The following is a 20210-nucleotide window of genomic DNA, read 5'->3' on the forward strand; positions in this document are numbered from 1 at the left end:
TCTTTTCTTTCTTTTTTTTCTTTTCTTTTTTCCTTCCTTCCTCCCTTCCTTCCTTCCTTCCTTCCTTCCTTCCTTCCTTCCTTCCTTCCTTCCTTCCTTCCTTCCTTCCTTCCTTTCTTTCTTTCTTTCTTTCTTTCTTTCTTTCTTTCTTTCTTTCTTTCTTTCTTTCTTTCTTTCTTTCTTTCTTTCTTTCTTTCTTTTTTTCCATGTGTCTGTATATGGGATGAGGAGAGAATTGAAATGAAAAGATTATTTTTTCTTCTCCATTCTTTATTTTCTTCTGAACCTATACTAATGATTTCTTCTTACTTTTTATAAGTGCCAAGGGGTAAGGCTTAGGCCAGGTCCTTCACATGCACCTGAAAGCCTCTGACAGAAACTGAGATGCACCATGTAGTAACAGTGATGCCAATGCTTATCATAGTGCCAGGGACAGTTCTACAGTTCTAAGTACTTTGCCTATATTTATTTAATCTCTCCAACAACCTTATGGGATGATGTTTTATTATTCTTCAATTATAGAAGAGAAGACAGAAACACAGAGAGACAACTAGTTTGTCCAAAAGTACACAGCTGATAAGGACATCCATGCACTCCGCTCTGGTCCTGGTCCTCCTTAGCCCCACACAAGCCTTCCCGTTGGGGCTGAGTTCAGAGTTGGCCTGGCCACACTCCCTTCCTGTAGGACACACAAGAAGGAGAGAAAGAAAGGGAATCAGAGTCCTTCCAGAAGGAACCCTGATACTCTAATATAAGTCATTCTTTTCTGTTTTTAACAAAAGAAAGATTTCCTCATTTTATAATTTTAAAGATTTTGAGATTTTGAGATCAGAATCACTGATGCTGAGATCAGGTCTTTTTTTTTTTTTATAAACACCATTTTTAAAAAAAGATTTTTAATTTATTTATTTATTCATGAGAGACAGAGAGAGGTAGAGACAGATTTTGTTTGCGAGAGACACACAGAGAGAGGCAGAGACACAGGCAGAGGGAGAAGCAGGCTCCATGCAGGGAGCCCGTCGTGGGACTCGATCCCAGGACCCTGGAATCATGCCCTGAGCCAAAGGCAGACACTCAACAGCTGAGCCACCCAGGCGTCCCTTGCTTCTCATCTGACATCTTTCCTATTTCTTCTTTCCCCTTTTCCAAGTAAACCTATTTTGTGTACAGAATTCTCACTTTTTTTGGGTGCCTTCTTAGTATTTTGGTGTTTAGTTCATGCTGTTATTGAAAGTTGTTTAGACCAGTGTCATGTATGCTCTTTCTCTCCTACAAGCACTTAAAGGGCAGAGTTCACATTCTCCATACCCTTTACATCATCCTATAAAGACCTTGTTTCAGAAGGTTTCAAAACAGCATCATTATTTATTCTTTAAGTTGAAACCTTATGGATATAGAGCAGAATTACCAATTTGATGAAAATGGTCTGGCCTTGAACAGTGTGAATATATCTGTGAGACTCATAAAAGACTAGTTTATAATTATATCACCTTATTAATTTCTCATAAGTGATTAAATGCTATAAAGTAGACCACATGGTGTAGAAGATTTAACTCTCAGCTGAATAGAATTCTCAGGAGGTCAAACGAATTAGCAGAAGATTCTCTGACAGCATGGGGAGTATTACATATTATTATATTGTATTTATTTGACCCTCTGTTTATCAGGAACCAGGTGGTAGGAGAGCCTGGAGAATCCTGCTTTCCGGATATAATGAATGCTTCATATATCTAGTCATTGATGTTTATCATTTCTGGTTGATACTGGCTGCATGCTGGATAATGTTTACTTTCTAGCTGAATACCTTTTTTTTCTTTTCCAGGTTTCATAAAACTTTAAGTTCCATATTATTATATGAATTCAACACCACAGCACGTTCTAATTTCAGCCATTGGGTCTTCCAATCCTAGACAGAGCATCTGATCTAATTTCTCTTTCTATTTCAGTTGATCACTAGTCTAAATATTTGTCATTGTATAAATTTTAGAGATCGTTATTTCCTGTTATGTAGGCCTTATTTCTCCTTTCTCCTTCCTTTGTCTAGGCCTTTATGTCCCACAGTCATACACTTGGTATCAAGCTTTGTTCCTAGCACATAGTTGTTCATTGTTTTTTTCCTGATTGCTCTTTCCCTTAACCCTTCTGCCCAGTGCATTTTAATGTTCATATTGCATGTTTAACTATTTTGTATTTTTGAGATAGTTATTCAACACAGATCTGAGGAAAAATGACTTGGCAGGATTTTCAAAGTTCAGGAGAGAACTAGACTTTTTTTTTTTTTTTTAATGTCCACTTCTTCAGTTCTTTATTTTGTTATCATTTTCTGACTTGGGACTTGGATTATTCTTATTTTTGTAATCAAAGAACATATACATTTTCTTCTTCTTTCTGCAGTAACCTAACTGAGTGACATAGACTACGTAGGGCAGCAAATGATGCTGCTGGTACTTGTGGACTGTGCCCCATAGGCAGGGATATATATGAAGGCAGGGGCATGGTCTTTTGTTCACAGCTGTGTCTGCTCTGCCTAGAGCAGTGTCTGTGACATAGTAGGTGCCCAGTAAATATTTGCTGAATGGATTGAATATTTTGAAATAATATTTAAGAAAGGCAGTCTGAAAGTTTACATGAGATCTCCAGACTTTGAAATCATGGTGGCTAGTTAAAAAGTTTAAATTCTGTGTGAGTCAAAGAAAATATCTCTCAACTGCCAGTTTCCCCAGTTTGTGACCTTTTGCCTTTATTTCCTATTATGTACCATCACAGCTGATTCTTTTTAGAGGCCACTTATCCTCTCTAAAGCCCTGGTTGGGAAAGCCAGGTAGGCCTCCAGTTGAGATTCCTGACATTATTTCTACCTGAGAGATGAATGTAAACATTTAAAATTATCTAATTTTAGGCCTATCTTGATGTTGCTTTATTTAATAAAAAAAATTAAGGTATTGGAGGCTTCAAAATAATGGAAGTGGCTGGATTTTCTCTTGACTCTGAGAGGTCTTGTCTAATCTTGAAGATCCAGATTCGCACCTACCTTTTCCATGAAGCTTTTACCTGTTTTTTTTTACTGGAAGATTGCCTTTCTGGCATCTTGTAGTTCATTTTCCCCCCTGATGTTTTGAGCATGCCATTCCATTTGATGCTTACCATTGACTGGTTTGTTTTGTTATTGGTTTATCTCCAGTTGGAACTAATGTTTCTTTTCTTTTATCCTCTTTTCTCTTGTGAGTTTTTTGTTTTGTTTTGTTTTGTTTTTAAATAAATAAGTCTGATCTTTGGTCTCTGTTTTGTTTTCCAAAAGGCTATGTCTGTTTTTCTTGATCAGATTCAGTGATAAAGTCACTGGGCTAATAGATTAATTATATCATTTAGATGAGATTAGAATTTAAACTTTTAACTCATATTCACAAGTAGTTTCTTCTTGGGGGCTAGTGATAAATACTGTGATTTTAATTACTTATATAGTGATTAGTTTCTGCTATCAATATTTGACCAGACCTTATATTATAAAATTCTTAATGATACTATTTTGTGCCATTTAGTCATTGATAGATTTTTCTGAGCTGTCTACATTGTTTGTCAGTTGCTTTTTGTGCAAAGGAAAGTTTTTCTGTAACTCTTCAAAGTGTTGTCTTTGAATCTAACACAAATATATCACTTAAAGTAGGTGTCCAGAAAAAAAACCCCTATATTTTGATGGTTTTATTTTTTTCAAGATTTTATTTATTTTTTCATGAGAGACAGAGAGAGGCAGAGACACAGGCAGAGGGAGAAGCAGGCTCCATGCAGGGAGCCCGATGTGGGACTCAATCCCAGGACCTGGGATCATGATCTGAGCCAAAGGCAGATGCTCAACCACTGAGCCACCCAGGTGCCTCAATATTGATGGTTTTAACCTTTTACCTTGAAGCAAGACCTAGTTGACTAAAATTTTATTCTAGAATTTGAAAATAAATGAATCTGCTATTCAGTAACTTATTTTGCCTTTTCTGATTGGTCGCTATAACACAAATTTTTTTTCCAATTGTAATGAGAAATAATTAACATACATCCCTGTATAAGTTTGAGGCACATGGCATGATAGTTTGATTTACATACATTGTTACCACATTATTACTACAATAGGTTCAGCTAACAGCCATCTTCTCATGTAGATATGATAAAAAGAAAGAAGAGAAGAATAAAGGAAAAAAATTTCTCCTTGTGCTGAGAACTATTAGAATTTACTCTCAACAAATTTCCTATATATCATACAGTACTGTTAGCTATAGTCATCACACAGCATGTAGGTTGTCTTTTCACTTTGTTGATGGTTTCCTTTGCCGTGCAGAAGCTTTTCAGTTTGAAAATAAGTTCCACTTGTTTATTTTTGATTTTGTTGCTTGTGCTTTTGGTGTCAATCCAAAAAAATCATTACCAAGATCCATGTCAAGCTTTTGTCCTTATGTCTTCTTCTAGGAGTTTCATGGTTTCAGGTCTTATGTTTAAATCTTTAATCCTTCTTGAATTAATTTTTGTGAGTGATGAGTGGTATAAGATATGGGTTGAGTTTTATTCTTTTACCAGTGAGTATCCAATTATACTGGTACCATTTGTTGAAAAGACTGTCTTTTCTCCATTGAGCATTCTTGGTTCCCTTGTCATATATCAGTTAACCACATATGCTTGGGTTTATTTCTGGGATTTCCCAGAAACTTAGAGATTTATTTATTTATTTATGATGCCATTTTATTATAGAATTTCATTTACCATTATTCTAGTTTAAATAATATTTAACAAAAATCTTTTGCAGACTCAGCATTTCTTTGCAGATTTAATGCCAAGAAACACAGAGAGAGCTGACCAACTTACTCAAAAACTGAGAATTATTTTTTTTTCTTTCAAATTGCCATTTATTAAATATAAAGATTGCCAGTAGATTTCTTTCTGGATATTGACTGTCAGACATGGATTCTAGTGAAAGATGATATGGAAGGATTTAGTGAATAACATGAATGGGTAGAGTTTGGACAGTTCCCACAAGTTCTCATGGTCCCTCTAGATTGCCAGTTCCACTGAACTGTGCTGATTTTCCTTAGGCACCTGTGAATGTGTATGATGGGTGAATGTTGGTTTGAATGTCTCATGATGTTTCATAGTTAAAACTTTATAGCTTATACTGTTGTTTTCAGGAGCTGGCGATGATACACGAACTTGGGGACCACCTTTTGTGGGGAGAGAAAGTGCTTATTTTCTCAGTGTTAATCGAAATAAAAAAGTAAGAATATAATTTCTTTGTTTTTTCTTTGTATTTCTCTTGTAACAACAAAACTGTTGATATCACCTTGGCTCATTGATTTCTATCCTTTTTTGTATATATAATTAATGTTTAAAAGAAGGTGAAATTTTATTCATTCACCAGTTACCAAATAGAAAAAAGAGAGCTTTTTTTTTTAACTAATCTTCCTCTGTAATAACTTAAAATATTTGATGAGAATCTATAATGGTTTAAAATGGAAATAATTTTATTAAAGAAATAAATTATTTGATTCTTTACATTTTTTTTCTTTCGGTGATTGCTGATTGCCTAACACTTGGTATTATTATTTGAAATTTTTTCCTGTAATCCTTGCTATCATCTTAATATATCTACATTGCAAATAAAATCAGTAAATATAATTTAAATGTTTCTTCATAAGGAAAATGCACTTGCTTTGAGAGGAGAACATGTGATATGAGTGGCTCCCTTACTGAACTGTCAGTAATATGAAAGCCTTTATGATACTATTTTAATGTATTATATTTTAATTTTTAGAGTATAGCTGTTAATATCAAGGATCCAAAAGGAGTGAAAATCATCAAAGAGGTAGAGTATGCTCTTTGGAAGATATCTTGCCACTTGGGTTGTAATTGGGGATTTGAACATCAGAGTAAAGGTGTTTTAAAACTTTGTTTCATTTGTAATCTCTAATGTTGCTGTAAATACCATTTAAGAATTTAACTTTACATTTGTTTAAGTAAAATTTCTTTTATGTTGTGCATAATATTTCTCTACTTTGTGAAAGTACTCAGTCATAATGCTGTCTACTATTGACCAAATGCCTTCTCTGTATCAGATCTTAGGCTTGAGCACTTTCCATATGTGATCTCAAATCCTCAGAATTTTACTTGTAAATGGGTATTAGAATCATGGGAGAGAAATAAGTTGCATGGGGCTCAAGTGATGCTCCAAAGATTGCATAGCTGGTAAAGGAAGGGGCTGAAATTTGAACCCAGTGATGTGGGACCCAATTCCCATAGTCTTCATTCTCAGACCATTCTTTTTTTATCTTCTCCTCAGTGGTTATTTCATTTTATTTTAATTGGTTTTAGGAGATTGTTCTTGCCTTAATTCTCCTCTTTCTGTTTTTCTGTCTCTCCATTTCACCTTCAGTGGTCACAGTTCCTGCTTCCTTGCTTCTATTACAGACCATTCTCATATTTTAACCTAAGTAGTCAAGGTTTCAGATTTGATTGAGCAAATACTTTTCAATTTCATTAGAGCTTCTCAGTGGGGCAGTATTAGGTGGAATTCATACTCTTGCTAGTAAGACATAAGTGTACATTTGAGTATTTTAGGCCTGCATGTGTAATTCTGACCAAAGTAAATGGATCTCCAGGAGTTCCTTCTCACTGTCCTAGAATCTTGCCAATCTTCTACCATACTGTAACAACTTTTTTTTTTTAAGATTGATTTTATTTACTTATTCTTGAGAGACAGCAAGAGTGAGAGAGAGAGAGGCAGAGACACAGGCAGAGGGAGAAGCAGGCTCCATGCAGGAGCCTGATGTGGGACTCGATCCCGGGAACCCAGGATCAGGCCCTGGGCCGAAGTTGGCGCTGAACCACTGGGCCACTGGGGCTGCCCATACTGTAACAACTTTAAGTTGACTTTCATTATGGGCTTGATTTCTCTTCATGTCTGATTGTTAATAATAAAGTACATTTCAAGTCATATTAAACTTAAATAGATTGTATGGGGACATATTCATGTCTATTGCTTTTAGCTAATTATATGTTTTTAGCTTTTAGCATGTTACAAATCTTATTGCCTAGGGGAGAAATTATTTTTTGCTTAGTCTTTTTAATCTTTCTGGCATCAATTTCTCTTTTAACTTAAGAGTAGCAAAAAAACCTCTGTATTCAGGCCATGGTGGCTATGGTTGCTAATATAATGAGTTTAGTTTATGGAAACGGTTCCAAAGTAGCATACAAAGCAATCAACTGGATACATGAGAGCTTCAAAAAATATGACTCCTTTATCTACAGGCTAACCAAAAACAGCTTGTGCAAAAAACAAAACTCTGCTTAGAAAATCTAGGTAGAGCCTGATATTTTCATAACAATATGATTTAATAATTTTCTGACCTGTCATTTATATTTCAGATAATTCTCTGTGTTAATTAGTTGACAGTCACAATATCCATTTTGTGTGCACATGTTATGGTCCACAGAGCAATGTCATGGATTTTATATTTTTCCAACATTTTATTATGAAAAATTCAAAGATATAGAAGAGTTGAAAGAAGAATATAAGGAACTTTCTTTAACCCTATGCCTCGTTGCAATAATTTTAATATTTTGCTATATTTGCTTATTTACATATGTATACCTATGTGTGTGTTTGCGTATGTATTTTTGAACTATTTTAACTTCTTAAAAGATTTATTTATTTATTTATTCATTTATTTAGAGCGAGTAGGAGGAGGGGCAAAGGAAGAGGGAGAGAGAATCTCAAGCAGACTCCATACTGAATGTGGAGATCAATGCAGGGCTTGATCTCACGACTCTGAGATCATGACCTGAGCTGAAATCAGGAGTCAGATGCTTAACCAGGCACCCCAGGCACCTCTTGAATTTAAAGATTTTATTTATTTATTCATGAGACACAGAGAGAGAGAGAGAGGCAGAGACACAGGCAGAGGGAGAAGCAGGCCCCATGCAGGGAGCCTGATGTGGGACCTGATCCCAGGTCCCTAGGACTACAACCTGGTCTGAAGACAATGCTAAACTGCTGAACCACCTGGACTGCCCCCTTGAATTATTTTAAAGTGAAAAATATGAAACTTTGTGCTGACATCTTTCAGAATACATTTCCTACCAATAAGCATATTCTTTGATATAACATTTTAGAAATTACTTTTATGATTTCTTTGTTCATAAATGTGGATAAATTATTATCATCACTTTCCTTTCTATTTCTGATCTCCACTTTGTTCTTAAATTACATCTAGTGAAGAGAACTCAGAATCAGATACTCTATATTTCAAATTAATTTTAGTTCTTATTTAATTCTGTGACCAGACGGAAGATTTTCTTTTTTCTCTTTCAGACAGAAAAAGATAGTAGCTTCTCTAACTCATACAAAATTGTGCTTGCTTTTTATTCTGGGCCAGATTCTAGAATAGATGTTTTAGGTGATTTGTGAGTACTTAGATGAGGAAGAGGTGATCACCAGTAAAACTGGAAACCAGTCTTCTCACTTTATTTCCTAGTAGATTATAGTATCAGGGAAATGAAGTAAACACTTGGTCTCCCTTGAGATAATTGTCATTTATAACACTTGTAGTTAGAGTGGAGAGCAATTATAACTCCGAGGGAGTTTTCTGATGACTCTAATTATAGCACTCTTGTGTTAGAATTTTTATGAATGATTAGCTGAAGCTGTTTGGAACACACATGATCTTGAAATGACTGAATATCCCGAAACAGAGGGAGAGAGAATGTGTTGAATGACAGAACAAATAAGAATCAATATCTAGCAAGTGGCTAGGACATATTTAAAATAAATATTTATAGGATAGAGAAAAGAATAATTTCTGCCCTATATACTTTTCTAGGGATAGTTCTGAATAAATATTATAGTGCATATGTACTCAGTTCTTGGGTAAGCATAAAAACTACTCTCTATCTTTATCAGTAGAATTGTTATTGCTCTTAAACTCATCTTTTCTGTATTTTTCTTAGGACATCATAGAGCCAAACTACATGGTGCTCTGTGCACAGCTCTTTTTAGTTAAAAGAATTTTTGACTTGTTAAACAAGTACTAATGCATGTTTATGCAAAAATATTAATATTTTAATGAATCATGTCAAATCTCCTTATTCCATTATATGCTCATTTCCCCCCCCAAACGTGAGGTAATACCATGTATAATGTGTTTTAATCTGCTTGTTTTGGTAACTTAAAATATTTTTAATACTTTTCTATTAGCATAACTTATTAATGATGTTTATTTTCTTGTTTTACTGAACCAGTGAGTTTTATTGTGGTCCATTTGAATACTTGGTGTAGATTGAGATATAATTTAGGATTCCACAGAAGTCTGAAAATACAAATACCTTACACAGGTAAAATTTTTTTTATTGTGGTAGTATAAAACATAGAAATTCCCATTTTAATCATTTTTAAGTACATGAATTACATTCATAATAGTGTGCAATCCTTACTGATGTGTTTCTAAAATGTTGCATCACCCCAGACAGAAACTGGGGTGAAAGCAATAGTTTTCTCCTTCCTTCTCTCTCTAGCCCCTGATAATCTCTCATCGACTTTGTGTCTTTATGGATTTGCCTATTCTGAGTAGTTTATATAAGTGAAATCATACAATATTTGTACTGCTGTGTCGGTTAATTTCACTTAGAATAATGTTTTCAAGGTTTGTCCATGTTGTAGCATGTATCAGAACATCATCTTTTTTACGACTGAGTAATATTCCATTTCATGGATAGGTACATTTGTCTGTTGATGGACACTTGGATAATTTTCACCTTGTGGCTACTGTGAATAATGCTGCTGTGAACATTTGCATCTGGGACAAGTATCTGTTTGAGTCCCTATTTTCAATTCTTTTGAGTGTATACCTAGAAGAGGTATTTTTTGGGTCATATGGTAATTCTATGTTTAACTTCTTAAGGAACCCACACAGGGCTTTTAAAAATTAAAAATAGGGGCACCTGGGTGGCTCAGTGGTTGAGCATCTGCCTTTGGCTCAGGTCATGATACTGGGATCCTGGATTGAGTCCTGCATCAGGCTTCCTGCAGGAAGCCTTCTTCTTCCTCTGCCTAAATCTCTGCCTCTCTCCCTGTGTCTTATGAATAAATAAATAAAATATTTAAAAAAATTAAAAATAATTTGTTAAATGTCATTTGCATAAGGTACTCTATAATGCATCATGCAGAATATATGCAGCAAGAGCTGACCAGTGTAGAAACCTAGATATGTTTGATGTAGTTTTTCTTTACTGCCCACAGGAGTGCCTTATAAATAGTAAATAGAGGTTTAGAAAAATTTGTGAAATAAGTTGAAGTTAAGTGCAGCTTTTTGTTTTATTTACTACTAACACCTGCCCTCTCCCCAATCCCCTAAGCAATACTTGGTTGTCGTTAACAATAAATAAGTAAATGCATCTTTATTGGAACTCTCCCTGCATGGAGTTGCTTATGTGAAAAATTGCTCAAATGTTAATTGGTTTCCATGGTTTCAAATGTTAGCCTGAAATTTGGAAAGATGCCTATATGGCTTGAGATTTGGAGTGCATACTTCAACCTTTCTCTCTCTGTCCTATATCTTAATATATTTATCATTCCTCTCTAGATAAGTGGTTACCTGGCCTCTGGTGCCACTGTTTCAGGAGCTCTGCTGACTGGGTGACTGGTTATTTCATTGAGATGTTTCGTAGGATTACTTCTGCCTCCAAATTTCGTTAAGTCTGACAATTTCAACTATATATTCCAAATTTAGTGACACAAGAACAGACAGGCACTCAATTTATTTACATGTTTCCATCTACAGTTTATGCTAATTAATCTTTTCAATCTAAAGGAGAGGTTCTCAGTAACGTGATCTCAGATCATATTTGTTTCTGAATGGTTTATGGACTAAGAGTGGGTTTTATACTTTTTAAAGATTGCTAAAGGAATGTAAAGAAGAGTATCCGACAGGGAATGTATGTGGCCTGCAAAGGCTGAGAAATTTACTATTTGACCTTTTATGGAAAAAGTTTGCCCACCTTTATCTGGAGTCTTCCTCTATTTTATTAGTGTGTATTTATGACTATATCTAAATCTCTGTCAATATAGCAATTAAAAATTGTTGAATAGTTATTAGACACTTGGATATGTTCAAGGACTACCGAAATGGGGGCACCTGGCTGGCTCAGTTGGTGGAGCATGTGACTCTTGCTCTTGGGCTTGTATGTTTGGGTCCCACACTGGGTGTAAAGATTATTTAAAAATAGGAACGCCTGGGTGGCTCAGTGGTTGGGCATCTCTCTTCGGCTCAGGGCATGATCCCGGGATCCTAGGATTGAGTCCCTAGGGATCTCCCCAGGAGAGCCTGCTTCTTTCTCTGCCTATGTCTCTGCCTCTCTCTGTTTCTCTCTTTATTTTTTAATAAAATCTTTAAGAAAAAAAGAGATTACTTAAAGATAAAATTTTCAAAAAAATAAAAGAATTATTGTAATGAATTCTCTAGGTGAGGTAGTATAACTTTTGGATGATTTCAAAACAGACCTTTTAAGAGATAATGCAGTCACGATTGAAATTTTGAAAATAATTTTTAAGGTGTACGTTGGTTCGTTGTCCTCCAGTTTCAAGAGCAGTGATCTGGGAATCAAACTCTGGGCCTTGTTTCTGATTTACTGATTCACTGGGTTACTGTTTAATCTTTTTTTTTTTTTTTAATGGTTCATTAAATACATTTAGAACTCTTTGGAAAGGAAGCATTTGAAAAGTATGAAAGCATTTCTGAATCACATTTACATGTATTAAGTCCTATATGTGCAGGTTGTAATGAGGAATGTTACATAGTAAGGGTGGGGAACAGCAAAGACATTGTATTTAGTTTTTTTGTAAAGGATTTAAGGTGTTTTTCATATATTTGTACACATATAGTTTAACTTTTCTACCTAAACTTCTTGGGAAAATGTTTGGACCATGTAACCTGGATATTATATTTAACATAAGCAAAAAAAAAAAAAATAACATAAGCAGAATCCACTTAACGCCGCAATATTTAATTGAGTATTTTAATGGCTGTTGTTTTGTTGGCAGTAATACCTCCAGTAGTTGATGAGAGCCTTTATGTTTGTTTAATTCTACTTTGTAATTCACTTTTCCTGTGATTTTTCTGGACTATTGCAAAGTAAGGATCAACTGTGTTTACTGAAATTAGAAAGAATTGTGTCATGTGGGGATTTGTTGAAAGTTTGGAAGTCCCTTAAGAAGTCTGACTCATCTTCCCCTTTTTCCTCAGCTTGCAGCTGTTTGTGATGTATTTGTGGAAAACTATGTCCCTGGCAAACTGTCTGCAGTGGGCCTGGGATATGAAGATATAGACAAGATTGCTCCTCACATCATCTACTGTTCCATCACAGGTATTTCGACCCCACACCCTTGTCCATGAGTAGACTTTCCAGCTACTGGGTTTCTTTATCAATGTAAGAAACCTCATATAGTGTTGATTTTCTTGAAGTGATTCTGTTCTCACTAGTCCTCACCCCCCTGTTAATCGTTAAAGAACATTAAACGAAATGAAGATTTTTCATATATTTATTGGTTCTTTGTATGTCTTCTTGAATTGTATGCCTGTAGCTTTTTGCCAATTTTTCTATTGATATTTTACAGACATTTACAAAGTACTGTTATTAATTCATATGCAGAATTGTAGGTGAAATATTAATTGGCTTTAGGATAGCACAGGAAATCAACATATCCCTTTAATATAGTCAAAAGTGTTAAGCCAGGTGAAGGAAAAGAGTGCTATACAGTCTTTCAGATGGTTTAGCTGGTGAATGTTGTGTATGTTTGTGTGTGTGTGTCTGTGTTTAGGTCCAAGGGAAAAAAGCTATCATATTAGTTTAACATATTTTTAAACACTTAACTATTAATTAGGGATGCAATGTAGAAAAGTGGCTCTGAAAATTCTGAGTTACATTAATAGTTTTTATCAGAAAAATTCATAATATTTTGTCTTTATTCATTCACCTACCAAATATTTACTATAGGCCTATGATTTGCCAGGCAGTATTCTAAGGTTCCAGGATGTAGCATTGAATAATACATATTTATGCTCTCATGGAGGTTTGCATTATAGATTAGGAAGATAGATAGTAAATAAATAAACATATTCTTTTGTGTTTTGTTTTTTGTAATTGAGCCTGGTAGTGATAAGGGCTAAAGACACATAAAGTAGGGCAAGAGGGATGGAGTGAGGAGGAGCTGTTTTATACCTGGAGAGAAGAGAAGGCTCCCTCGGGGGAGCCTGGGTGGCTCAGTCAGTTAGGCTTCTGCCTTCAGCTCAGGTCTTGATCTCAGAGTCCTGGGAGTCAAGCCCCACTGCGGCTCTCTGCTCAGTAGGGAGTCTACTTCTCCCTCTGCCTCTGCAACCCCTACCCCCTGCTCATGCTCTCTCTCTCTCAAATGAATAAATAAGATCTTTAAAAAAAGAGAGACAGAAGGCTCTCTTTTTTAAAAATTTTTATTTATTTATGATAGTCACACACACACAGAGAGAGAGAGAGAGGCAGAGACATAGGCAGAGGGAGAAGCAGGCTCCATGCACTGGGAGCCCGACATGGGACTCGATCCCGGGTCTCCAGGATTGCGCCCTGGGCCAAAGGCAGGCGCTAAACCGCTGCGCCACCCAGGGATCCCCAGAAGGCTCTCTTGATAAGATAACATTCAAGCAGAGACCTGGATGAAGTAAAGGAGTGAATCATATAAATATTGGCAAAGATGGTTTCAGGAAGGAGAAATAGCAGGTGCAAAGGACCCAAGGCAGGAGTGTGCTGGGCATGTTTGAGAACCAGCAAGGATGATTGCGGCAGAGTGAGCCAAAGGGAATGTAATAGGAAGAAAAACATGGAGGTGTTGGTTAGCAAGATCACGAAGAGCTGGTGGGCAACACTTAAGGAATTTGGCTCTCACTTTGAATAAGTTGATGAGCTAATGGAGTGTTTTGAATGGGAGAATGATATGATCTGACATATTTTTAAAAGGATCACTATAACTACTGTGTTGAGGATAGACTGTAGAGGACATGGGTAGAAGTGGGAGAAAGAAGCTATTGAGCTACTCCAGGCTAGGGATACTGGTGGCTTGAATTAGGGTAGTAGTGGTGGAGGTAGCTGAGGAGTGATGAGGTTTATTAGTCATAAAGTGATAACCAAAATACTCCTATTTCTGTGCATTCAGGTTAATTGAGATATAATAATACCTTGTGACATATTACATTAGTATAAATAATGTTTCTCACAATATTATGTGGTGCTATTTTTATATAACTTAAGCTATAACTGCAATGTTTGGCTGATATTATTTTAGAGAGGATGAGGAGCCCAATGATCATTAACTTCTCTACTGAATCAGCATGAGAGACAGGGTCTGTACATAGTAGGTGACTCTTTGTCGCTAACTCTGGCTTTTTCTTCGTTGTAGTATTCCATTTTTGTGTCTATATATCATTTTTTATATGTGTCAGAGAGAGGGAAAGATTTTTTTCCTTAAAATCTCACAGTCCGATGGAAATGTTGAGGTCTAAATTATTAAAATAGGTAAAATATTATCTTTGAATTACCTTGCTATCATAAAAATGCTACATAACTAGCAAATGTAAAATCTTATATGACAGTAAGTATTTATTTCTCATTTCCATGAATTTGTATTGGTTGAGATTCAGCTGATCCCGACTAGTTAGATTTGACTCCAGGTTTCAGCTTGGGGGCCTGGTGTGCTCTACCTTTCTCTTATACTGCTTGGACCAGTGGCTACCAAATGCATGTTTTCCTCATAGTGGAAGTCAGGAGTCCAAGAGAAGGACCCTAAACTCACAAGCACGATTAAAGCATTAGCTCACATCCCATTTGCTTACATTCCTTTGGTCAAGGCAAGTCATGTGACCAAGCCCGGTTGGAACACATGGTGAAATATATTCTACTCTAATGGGAACTACAGAGTAACATGGCAAGGTGTGGATTCCAAGAGGGGTAAAGTTTAGGAATAATAATGTATTTTATTACAGTTCCCCAGCCAAACAAAATGCTAATCCACTTGAGGGGCACCTGGGTGCTTAGTCAGTTAGGCATCTGAGTTCAGTTTCAGTCATGATCTCAGGGTTGGGATGGAGCTCTGCGTGGGGCTCTCCACTTGGGGGGGAGTCTGCTTCTCCCTCTTCCTCTGCCCCTTCCCCTGCTTGTGTTCTCTCTCTCAAATAAATAAAATCTAAAAAAAAAAAAAAAAAGGCTACTCCACTTGGGAAGCCTTAAATTTCCCAAAGTTTCACATCTATCACTAACTATAGTTACAGCCAACAGTTCTTCTGGGTCTTGGCTTATGATTAGAGAATCTCTACATTTTCTTCCAGTTCTCAGATCCCATATTAAATTTTAGTGTGGCAAAGGGCCTTGGAGATAGACTGTATAATGCAGAAGTTCTCAGCTATGGGGAGAGTGGGGAATTCATATGCTTTTCATTGATAGGGATGGGGGAAAAGGAGCTGGTGGGGAGCAGCATTTGCAGTCTGAAAAAGCACCTTCCATGATTCTGTAATCCTCTACATCCCCATCTCCTGACAATCATGAGAAAAACATCCATATAGCTCATTCTCCTTTATTTCCTGATAAAGAAAGGTCCAGGACGTCTAAGGGACCTCTGGTCACACAGCAGTTTAATGGCAGATGGCTTTAAAACTCAGGCCTCTTGACAAAATATTAAGTGCCTTTGTGTTTTCGATACTTGGACATATATCATTGTTTTATGTTATATTGTTATAACTTATATTGTTAAGTGGCAGCGTGGATTATAAGACACTGTCTTATAATTGTGTCTTTGTGATTATAAGACATTGAACAGCTTGACTTGAGAATAGTATATTCTTGTTCATCTCTTTCATTTGTTGTTACTCATCAGGGAGTCTAAATTTCAACAATCTTTTGGAAGCAAAGGTCATTTATGAGTCATGGATTTGTGTGTATTTAAAGTAAGGGCCATCTCTTTTTTTTTAAAGTTTGATATTCTTGGTAATCAGTACTTGTTTTTGATATTTTTTAGACTGATTAGATCAGTCTAAAGTTGCACATGTTATGATTGGGATCCTAGACTTTCCTGATGTTTCCCAGTGGCATGGCTGTTTTGTGAGAGCTGTCCAAGCCCAAATAGTCTGTTCTCACTCACATGTTGGCCTTATTGCTGATGAGAGTAATATTAGAATGGTTAGGAGATTTATTTTAATGCACTCTGACATTTGTGTGGTTGAGATTGTCTCAGTCTGTGAAATCTGGTCTGCAGGACAAAAATGCTGGGTTGATCACAAGGGAGGAAGGACCTGATTATTTTTGTTAGCAAGGTCCTCTTATCATTTCAGAGTATGAACATTAGGGGGCAGTGTTTAAAAAGCTATAATTCACTAGGAATTCCTTTTTGAGAAAACTAGTGTTTCCTGTGTGCCAGTAGAGAGAATCTCTGTAGGAGCATGTTGATATTTTTTAAGAAGTTTTGTTTTTTAAACTGACCATTCTCTACTTCTCTATACTTTTAGAAGTATAATGATATTCTCCTTGACACTTTAATTTTTAAGTTGTACCTTCTTTCCTTTGTTTCTTCTGAGCACGTTATTAATTATAAAAACTTAGCAGTAAAAATCCTCTCTACTACATTTAAAAATATTTACTTTTTTTCTTCTTATTAACCTCATTACTCTTTTCCTAGATAAACATTACATTATATTATTGACTAGACTAATTTTGTGGTAGGAACATTGTGTATGCCCTTTATTTATTATTATTTTTAAAAGATTTTATTTATTTAGAGAGAGCACAAACAGGGGGAAGAAACAGAAGGAGAGGGAGAAGCAGACTTCTCACTGAGCTGGGAGCCCAATGAAGGGCTTGATCCCAGGATCCTGGGATCATGACCTAAGCCATCCAGGTACACCTGTGTATTCTCGTTAAGTAATTCTTTTTGTGAGGGGGGCGGAAAGGGCTTTGCAAAATACCTTTTTGATTTTTGTGAATTCCCCAATGACATTTTCTTAACCATGTCCTTGTATGGACAAATTGCAGGATTCTGCTTGGGGATAGGTCCTCAAGAGGGACCTTAGGACTCATATCAGAGAGAATATTTTAGAGAATTAGACCCATTCTTTAGTTTTAAATAGAAAGTAAGTCTGAGAGCTCTACTTATGAATTAAGAATAGCTAAGACAGTTTTAAGGAAGACCCTGGTAGATAGATTTGCCCTGTTAGATATTAAGACTCATAAGACAGTAACAAGACAGTGTGGTATTAGTACAAGGATAAAGAAATACATCGATGGAACCAGAATAGAGAGCTCAGAAACTCCTGGCATATGTACGGAAACATGTTTTCTTAGGGCTTACACTATAGATCATTAAAGAATAGAATATGTGATAATTGATGGTAGAACATTGGTTATCCTTATGGAGAAAGATAAAATTGATCTTGAGCTTATTCTATATAATAACATAGTATTCTAGATTGATTTATGCCCTAAGTATAAAAATGTAAAACTTTAAAACTTTTAGAAAACAATATAGGAAAATGTCTTTATGACTGTAGGGCAGGGAAGAATTTTTTAGACAACATACGAAAAGTATAAACAACAAAGGAAGAGATTGATAAACTTGACTACTTATTAAAATGGAAAACTTTGGTGCATCAAAAGCCACTGTAAAAAAAGCAAGAAGATGAGTCACAGATCCGTGGAAGATAACTGACAAAGGATTAATAACCAAAATATATTAAAAATTCCTTTAAATCAAATAGAAAAAAAGAGAAACAATTTAATAGAAAAATGGGCAGGCTCCAGAAAAGGAAGCCTGAATGGCCGTAAAAAGTTGCTCAGGCTTGGTAGTTTTTAGAAAAATGCAAATTACACTGTATGTTAACTAACTAAAATTTAAATAAAAAAATAAAAATACAAATTAAAACAAAAATAATATTCCACTTCACACCTAAGAGATTGACAGACATTTAAAAGTCTGACACTACCAAGTGTGGAGGAAGCAAAGGAATCCGTGAACATTGCTGGAGGACTGATATCCATGTTGGAAAATGACATCCATGTTGGGAGCAATTTGGCAAGCTCTTCTGAGATTATACATGATCTCCAGTTTCACTTTTAGATATGTACCTATAGAAAGTCTCGAACATGTGTGTGAAGGTACATGAAGAATGTTCATAGCAGCATTGTGTGTATGAACAAAAAGGTGAGAATATGAGATGAAGTACATTTCAGTAGGAAAATGGATAAATGTGTAATATAACAAGTGGGATGCTATTAAGCAGTGGAAAGAGTAAGCGGGAACATAAAATCAACTAGATGAACTTTCCAAACATGGAATTTAGGGAAGAGAGTAAATTTCAAAAGCTAATATGCAGAATGATACTGTTTATGTAGAGTTAAGATAATAAAAATCATATGTATTTTTTAGTAATTCACTTAAGTGTGATTAAAATATAAAGATGTGTATGGTAGTGAGAAACACTAAATTTAAGAGAATGATTACTCCTGAGGAGTGGAGAAGGAGGGATATGGCACAGGGAAGGGACATACACAGGACTTCAACTATATTTGCCAAATAAGCATGCATTCTTGTTATATTATTCTGTATACCCTTTTATGTTCAACATAACAGAAGATCCAGAAATATCCAAATAACTCCCTCCTACCTTCCCTCCCTTCCTTTCCTCTGTCTCCCTTCTCCCACACCCATGCATATTTCTTGAGCTTCTGTATTTCCTGGCTGTGTTGAGTGTACAGGGTGAACAATGCAGACATGATTTCTGCCTTTGAGAGCTTACAGCCTAGTGTTGGAGACATTTTATAAAAAGTTAAAAAATAGTATGCTTTGTACTAATAAATTGTGTTGTTATGAAAGAATCACACAAGGTACTGTGACAGATTAATAGAGAACAGGGTGCATAGTGTAATGGGATGGTCAGGAAAGGCCTTTCTGGGGAGTTATCATTTAATAGACCTAAAATTTGAGAGGGAACCAGCCATTCAAAGATCAAGGGGAGGAGCCATTCAGTCCGAGAGAACACCATATGCAAAGACCCTGAGGGTAGGAAGGATCAAAATATCTTTAAAAGCCTAAGAGAAATCCAATATGCCTGAAATACCAAAAACAATCAGAATGCGTGAGAAGAGGGGTACAAGTGGTATGGCAATCTGGGAACAATTTGAGGAATAGAGGGAATGATCCAAATTACATTAAAAATAATCTTTAAAATAGAGAGGAATCAAATACTGATTAACTCACTGAAGAACTTCATTATAAATGTTGGACATTGAATTATACAGCTATAAAAAAGGGTGAGGTCTGCCATTTGTGTGTGATACCATGGATGGGCCTAGAGCAACCTGCTAAGTGAAATAAGTCAGAGAAAGACAAATACCATATGATTTCGCTCATATGTGGGATCTAAAAACAAAACAAATGAGTAAACAAACAGAGGGCAGAATCAGACCTAGAAATACAGGGATATCCTTTTAATGTGTTTGTTGTCAGAAGTGATGGCTCTTCTTTCATTCCTGATATTGGTTAACTTTGTATCTTCTCTCTGACAAACTTCTAGTCATACTGACCAAGATAAAAAGAGTAAATCCTTCGAAGAAGATACAAAGTACCAAAACTTACTTAAGGAGAAATAATGTGAATTGTGCTATGTCTATTAGAGAAATTAAATTTTTAGCTAAAAACCGTTTGGAAAAAACTTTAGGCCCAGATGGTTTCACTGGTGAGTCTTACCAAACATCGAGTAAGAAATACTATCAATTCTACATGATCTCTTCCAGAAAATAGAAGAGGAAGGAATACTTTCCAAACTCATTTTATGAGGCTAGCATTGCCCTGATTCCAAACTAAAGACATTTCTTGTTTTATTTTTATTTTTTTAAAGATTTAATTTATTTATTCATGAGAGACAGAGAGGGGCAGAGAGATAGGCAGAGGGAGAAGCAGGCTCCCTGTGGGGAACCCAAAGCGAGACTTGATCCCAGGACCCTGGAGTCATGACCTGCACTGAAAGCAGCCGCTCAACCACTGAGCTACCCAGGTGCCCCAAGACATTTCAGTAAAAGAAAACCAAAGACCAGTATCCCTCATGAACACGGAAGTAAAAATTCTCAACAAAATATGAACAAATTGAATCCAGCAGTACATAAAATGATAA

General features: G+C 35.8%; 1 protein-coding gene across 2 annotated transcripts in view; it reads left to right on the top strand.

Annotated features, from left to right (window-relative positions):
• The window catches only part of SUGCT (succinyl-CoA:glutarate-CoA transferase), a 714296-nt gene that overhangs the window by 28389 nt on the left and 665697 nt on the right, over positions 1–20210 (top strand). For both annotated transcript variants that reach the window (XM_072791643.1, XM_072791644.1), the window contains exons 4-6: positions 5169–5254; positions 5792–5842; positions 12273–12393. In XM_072791643.1, the coding sequence (XP_072647744.1) occupies positions 5169–5254; positions 5792–5842; positions 12273–12393 (258 nt within the window). The remainder of the gene's footprint in view (positions 1–5168; positions 5255–5791; positions 5843–12272; positions 12394–20210) is intronic.

The sequence above is a fragment of the Canis lupus genome, chromosome 21 (assembly GCF_048164855.1).
Source record: "Canis lupus baileyi chromosome 21, mCanLup2.hap1, whole genome shotgun sequence".
NCBI lineage: Eukaryota > Metazoa > Chordata > Mammalia > Carnivora > Canidae > Canis > Canis lupus.